Below are 7,158 nucleotides of genomic sequence, written 5' to 3'. Positions count from 1 at the left end.
ATTATCAAAATAGTAATTCTTTTGCTACTTCGTGATTAAAAAATAATCAACTTAGGTTCATTATTTGAACTATTTTCTAAAGACTAACAAATTTTTTAAATTTGATTTGGATTAAGTAATAATAATAAATTAAATTATATCAAATTAAAGTGTTAAATTTATAAATCATATACAATTCAAAAATTAAAATCATAATTTACTCAATTAAATATTTTTTTAAATAATTATACAAATATTTGAGTTTTCCCAAATATTTGTTGGATTGAGTGGTAATGAGCTCAATATCCTTAAATAATATATTGGGTTCGAGCTTTGTGGAAGAACTTCGGAGTCTTGAGAATAGAGAAAACAAATTTGGGAGAATTGTGTTCCTCGTTTGGGAGTTTAACTCAGATGAACTTTAAATTTAATGAGTGCTCAATATGACTATCGAATACCAAAATATCTCATAAGGAAACTTTGAGTTGTCTAAATTTATTTATTTTTTCATTCTATTTAAAAAACAATTTTTATGATCTTGTTGTTAGTTGTTAAGGGTTAGGACCATTGCACTGCATTGTATCTCAAAGTCACAATCGAAACAAGTCAACACCAACTTCAATTTTGCATGATTCATGTCGTTAAGAAAACAGGGCGCATCCCCTTTTAAATCCTTAATTATTGCACCACAACTGAGCTCTTGAACATGGCTTTAGCGAGACCCTTTTCTCTCAAATCCAGCTGAGCTGTGGACATATTTCTCGGGACAAATTTCTAGCTATCTTGTCCATGCTGGCTGTTAGCACGTCAAGGGTTTTCTTGTCCTGAGAATATTCCCCGATTAAGCCCTTTCCATGCCAGCATGTGATATGAATCGCTGCCTAGGATCGTAGAAGATTTAGAGACATTAATTTTAATGACATGATTTCACAAGAAAAAAGTCTAAAGGTGATTTAATTTAGTCTGGTCCAGCTTGGCTTGGTGGGGGACAAAAGGGCTGTTGTGATGTCCCAATCTGGGCAACATTGTTGAGTCCATGCATATTTTTACGTCAGTATAAAATCCAGTCAGTGAAGAAGTTGCTGTCGTGCATTTTTATATGTTAATCATATGATTTACAATCAATGTCTTGCTATTTGTTTTATTTACAGCTTAAACTTGACATTGAGGAAAGGCAGTGACCGCCATTAGTAAACTCTAGTAATCAAAAGGTGAAAACAAAAATAAGTTAAAAAGAAAATCTACTACTAAATATATTAGTATACAGAAATGTGGTGCCTCATTTGATTGGAGTTAGCAGCATTTGGTCTGCATTTTACCACTATTAAGGTAACCATATGTCGTGCAGTCGAGCTATCATCACATCATCCGAGTACGAGTTTTACTTGGTGATAACAAAATGTCTAGGCAATTTTTGAGGATTTTCGGTTAATTCCGCATTGTATAGTATAGTTCTCCATAGTTTGCTTAGTGGATGAAATGAATTGTAGCATCACTCTTCTGCATCTCAGTTTAGTTGCTGCAACAGACAATAACATGAATTTGAATTATGTCGAGAACATATACAATTTCCAGTTTGTGGATCTAAGAGACCATGCATATATTATATAGATGAGAGATGCATACGTGCACATGCCTCTTCCTATGGTCCACACATATGTGAATGTACAGACATTCATGCAGGTAAAATAGTACGTGAAACATGCCATGTTGCTCAAGAATTGAATGCATAATGAGAGTAATGGCGAAAGACTTACTCCAGTATATAATGGCTCATCAAACATGGTAACAGCACAAGGGCCAGAAGTGGAAGCCCAACTACCTTGGTTTGGGTCATATCCAGCTCTAGGACCTGCTAGAACTCCGTTAACATGATAATCTACAGGAGTTTCCGGAAAGTTCATCTCTGCCACTGGTTGGAATTTGTGATCATTCAGTATGCTAAGATCGTACGAGAAGAAGGGGCATTGTCCACCTAGTTGCAAATCATTAAGGATGCCATTTTCTTGTCCAGAACTCGATAGTTCAGAACTTTTAGGTGTGCCGAAGTAACCCGAATAACTTCCAAATGAGGAACTTGCAGAACACTCCACATCCCTGAAATTACAAATCAACATCATAATGCATCAGGGCCTTTTTCATCAACTTATACATGTAACAAAAATAAATAAATATAACTATTACTAATTAGAGACTTGTACATGTATTTCATGCTTCACAAAAGATTTATTTAAACAAATGTTCGCATCCAAAAGTAGGCATTTATTTCAGTTTCAATTTGTAGAAGACAAGATTATATGTATCAGTGAAAGTCTAGCAAAAAAAATATTTCTAGAAACTCCACTCACCTAGGGGGAATCAGATTTGGGTCCTCAGTCAAGGCCATGTGTCTACTATCATTATTAGGCATCCATGCAAGAGATTGGAGCTGTTGCTCAATTCCCATTCTAAAAGGTACATGCATTTCATTTTGGAACTGCAATAAAAGGATCGTTAAGATATTATGTTCTCGCTACTTTAAAGAGCAAGCTGAGCAGGAAAATATTTCAAGCACATCAGACATTCTTACCTGACTAGTGCATTCTATCGGTAAAAGCTGCTGCTTTCCTAAATTTTCCTGCCAAAAGAAGGTAGATAAGGTAGTTTTAAGTGAAAAAAACATATTTGGCATTCATCATTTGAGCTTTTAAAGAGAAGATGAATAGTATGTGATTTCATTCATCGGTCCACTGCTTGCATCAGCTATTCTTTTCTCTTTTTGCCTTGGTTTAACTAAGCAAACTCAAGCGCATCTTCTTGTAAAAGATCTAACTACTTAGAGAAACAATAGGCATACCTTATGGGCTCGAATTTGATTCAGATAATCCTTCAGTGAATCTTCCATTTGCCCCAAATGTTCGACATTATTGATCTTGTCCACGTCAGTCCAACAGCTGAGTAGTCAATAGTAATATTAGCTCAAGTTAAGACAAAAGGTTGCACATTTAAGGATCAGACAACTAAAACATTAGAAAATATGTAGGCCTTCACCTCAGTCTCCTGTGTATTTCAGAAAGCCGAGCCTGCAATAATCTGGCTTGGTTGGTCAGATCCTGCCCATAGCAATTACAGATATACAAAAAGCTTGTTAGAATGATAAACAATATGGCCTAAGAATCTCAAACTATCATAATAGATTAAGGTCACAGGTCATCATGCATGCATACCTCTATTGTTTGCGTACTGCAGAAAAAGAAAGAAAGCAGAAAAAGAAAGTCATAACCCTATCAGAACATTTTGTAGAATATATTAAATAAATAAAATTAACTAGGAGTAATTTTGCAAACAAAAACAAGATTGTCATGTACCTTGAACCCAGAAATTCATGAATATTTACATCATGGTCCAACTTCTTGAACGTTTTTTTCAGTGCCTAGACTCTCAAAGAAAAAACAAACTATATAACTCATAAGGGTGATGATATTTTATACATTAAATGAGTTAGAGAAAACAAAACAAAGACGGTAACATTGCTAAAAGGTAGATAACTGTATGAAAGAACTTACTTCAAGGCTTTCCAACTTCCTGTCCCAAGAAAATAGAAATTAAAATGTGAGTTAATTCCGCTTCAATAAGTTTAAAATTAAACTCTTAAAAAGTATGAGGATCATTAACGTCATTTTTGAACTTGGAAATTTTGACTGCACCTTTTGGCCCGTTCTTGTGGAGTTAGTTGAGCAAACTTTTCGAGTATCTCCTCAATGCTGCTGAAACCACACGGAAGAATAAAATATATTAATGTTGCTACAGTAGGTAATAGCCTTCCACATAAATCAAACCAACCAAAACTGCTTTGACAAAAAAAAATGTACATTGCATATGAACACTGAATCAAATTAGTGGTGTGCAAGGAAATCTTAAGCAATCCAAGTTCCGTCACATCAGTACCGTGTATGGATGTACATTGCTTACTTCATTTGATAATAGCTCATATATACCTTAGCATAATTTGCACCTATCATGAGACTCTCATAGCCACCACTAATTCGCATCATTTGAGCATTATTTGATGATTTTACGTACATAAACACTTCTTAAGAATGGAAACACATATTTAGTATTTATACCGTACCCGACTATTTTGCCAAAATAGAAACCTGTCTGTTCCTTTTGAAAATCGCATTGGCTAAGATCAAATTCTAGAAATTATCAGAGCATTGTTTCCATAAGCAACCTGTGGTTCCATATATTTTTTCCATGTAAAATGCCTAGGTAACCATATTCATCAAGCTATCTAAAGTCTAGTTTAGAGAAATAAACCATGTAATGAACTCTTGACTTATCTGGTTACAAAAATGAACAAGTAGAAAACATATTAGCGAAGTTCTTGGACGTTTCACCCTTGTAATATGTATTCACTTTGATATTCATTACCCAGAAGTTTATAGCACAATACTTCACCAGAAATGACGTCATTTTTACTTGCCACAAATCGCAAACCAGAGAATTTATCTTCGGATATTAATGGAACTTCCTCTAAATGCACTATACAAACCAATTTTGGTGCTTAATCAATCCTCTTTAAAGCTAAAGTATGAACCCCCTAAAATTTAAAAGATAAAAAAGGGAACTACAAGCAAAAGGAAGATTTAAGAATATGACCTACCTACGCTTCCCAATGCATACTGAAGGTTTGTTAGTTGGGGAGAACATAAGGAGGATAATTTCTACATCACATAGGATGGAAAGCTCATTAGCCTTCTTCATGATCCCATGCTTCCTTTTGGCATAAGTCGCCTGACGGCCATTTGTGTTCTCTAACTTCTTTATCTTTAGCTTAACCCTTCCCATCCTGCATATTCAAATACTAATATGTTCACCATAGAAATATCCTTAAATTAATGATATTTGTGAAATAAGCACAATAAAAAATAAACATTAGGAATGTGATTATCTTAGAAAAGAAAAAAAGAAAAACCCCAGCATAAGATTCATGTAAAGATCAAATATTTTCCTATTCTTCTTTCTGGATTCTTTTTGCTAGAATGAATAAAACAGATAAAAACGAAACATACCCAAACAAGCAAAATTAAATGACGAGTTGAAAGTGCATGATCCAAACGTCTTAATGGAGGGGGGAGAGGTTGATTATTCAGCCAAAGAAGAGAACACCAAAGGGCACAGAAGAGATAAGAGAGGAAAGAAAAGATAGAGAGGAAAGAAAGATGGAGAGAAATGGGTATAGAGCGGTGTGATATGATGATGAGCATAGAAATAGGATTGCATTTACACGACCGGGTGAGCGGCAAAAGCGGTCGTGGGAAACGAGCTTGAGAATAGGGGATTAGTCAAGACAACCGTGAACCAACAACTCTCTCTATCCTCACCCCCAACCCCCCAAAAATTCCAAAACCCATCCATTGCGCCATAACAAACAACTATCAAAAATCAAATAACCATACCTTTTCAAGTTTCAACTTCACATCTGTTTGGACAAAACTACTGTCTTTCAGTTTTTGACCATGTTATCCTGCATCGTTTTGCATTGGTTTGATAGTTTTGGCCAACAACAAAAACAGTACGTTTGGTACTAAGCATTGGTAAGGATTACCGCTTTAAAATCATTGAATATCACCAAATATTTCTACTTTGATAAATGAAAATCTGAAAATATCTATTTAAGATATTTAAGTGATTTTTCAGTGTAGACAAGATAAAGAATATCTTACTAGCAAAATCAAAATATTATACCATAAGTTGGTTATTGACTTTGTTTTTTGTTTTTTTTTAATAGTTTTTTTATTGATATAAAACTTATACACAAATTTTGATAGGACTTGTAATGTTATATATTAACTTTTAATTTAATTTGTTTGTTTAGTTTAGATTCAAATTTCACATTTTACTAATTTTATTATGTGTGACATAATTTCATGTTAAATGATACGTAAATTATTGATGTGTCATTTTATTAAGTTAACAAATAAATAAATTATTTAAATTATTTTCACTTAGATTAAAAAAATAGATTTTTTGAGGAAATAAGAAATCCTTTTTTTCAAGTGTATTTTTTTCTTAATCCAAGTGGAAATAATTTAAATTTGTTTGTTTTGTTTTCTAAGCTAATAAAATGTTTTATCAAGAATTTACACATGACTTAATAGAGAATTGCGCCATATAGATAACAAGCCACGTAGATAACGAAATTAGTGAAATGTGAAAATTGAACCAAAATTAAAATTTGATGTATACAACTGCACCAAATTAAAGATGATGTATAACCTTACAAATTTTATCAAAATTATGTATAATTTTAATATTTATCCCTTTTATGTATCTAATAAAATTAATCTTATGAAATTTTAATAATTAATTATTATATGATATAAGGTTGAATTTTTTTATATTATATAATTAGCTCCCAAGTCACATGAGTTGCAAATGATTTTTACATGTTTCTTTTTTAATTTATTAAATAATATATCTTTACAATTTATAAAATATATATTTTCTAAGTAAATAAGTTTTCTACATTAATAATATAAAATAAATAAATAAATACCAAAATAAGATAATATGATTAATATTTATGAGAATAGGTAAATGAAATAGTGAAATACCGGTGCCATCTAACCAATCGATGGCACCACTTTATTTAAAAAAATTCGGGTGCAGCTTGACCAATCGGTGCACCAAACTAAAATGTGATAGTCTAAAAACTCTAGGGACCTTATATGCAAATTTTCTATTTTAATTGACAGCTGAAAAATCGCTTAAAGGGTGCCACCTAACAGTATGGCAGCACCAAACTTTAAAAGGGTAAATTGCACCCTGAACCCCCTTGTTTATTATTAATTTTTTATTCTCTTTTAACAAAAAATATATATATATTGGCCGATTCCAAAAGTCATTTTGTAAGTAAGCCGATTCCAATTGGAAATAAATTTTATTTATTTTTTAAAACATAACAGTTAATGATATTTATAGTAGTTTCCTTTTTCTCTTATTATATTTGGAAACTATAAATTTAACTAATAATTATAATTTATACAAAATAAGATTTTTCTAATGTTTTTATAATTATAATTTTATATCGTGTACGTAAATCAAATTAATAATAAAATTATAAATATTTTTTGAAAAATAAATAAAATTAATTTCGAGTTGGAATTGGTTTACTTACAAAAGTACTTTTTGGTA

General features: G+C 31.9%; 1 protein-coding gene across 4 annotated transcripts; it reads right to left on the bottom strand.

Annotated features, from left to right (window-relative positions):
• Positions 1-1,050: 1,050 nt before the first annotated feature.
• On the bottom strand, positions 1,051-5,589 carry LOC107893946 (agamous-like MADS-box protein AGL30). Of its 4 annotated transcripts, none has more exons than XM_016819107.2 (12): positions 5,421-5,589; positions 4,625-4,810; positions 3,666-3,725; positions 3,525-3,543; positions 3,327-3,391; positions 3,186-3,201; positions 3,010-3,071; positions 2,816-2,912; positions 2,549-2,596; positions 2,328-2,455; positions 1,737-2,076; positions 1,051-1,498 (listed from the first exon to the last, which is right to left on the bottom strand). In XM_016819107.2, exons 2-12 carry the CDS (start codon positions 4,807-4,809, stop codon positions 1,487-1,489), a joined length of 1,032 nt encoding a protein of 343 aa, XP_016674596.1. In that variant the 5' UTR covers position 4,810; positions 5,421-5,589; the 3' UTR covers positions 1,051-1,486. The 4 variants fall into 4 exon arrangements, with proteins under 4 accessions (XP_016674596.1, XP_016674597.1, XP_040941117.1 ...); XM_016819108.2 differs by having other exon boundaries at positions 3,666-3,722; positions 5,034-5,576; XM_041085183.1 differs by having other exon boundaries at positions 3,666-3,722; positions 5,421-5,568.
• Positions 5,590-7,158: the final 1,569 nt, after the last annotated feature.

The sequence above is a fragment of the Gossypium hirsutum genome, chromosome A13 (genome assembly GCF_007990345.1).
Source record: "Gossypium hirsutum isolate 1008001.06 chromosome A13, Gossypium_hirsutum_v2.1, whole genome shotgun sequence".
Taxonomy (NCBI): domain Eukaryota; kingdom Viridiplantae; phylum Streptophyta; class Magnoliopsida; order Malvales; family Malvaceae; genus Gossypium; species Gossypium hirsutum.
The sequence above is the reverse complement of the archived record's forward strand: the minus strand, read 5'-3'. Positions and strand labels throughout refer to the sequence as shown.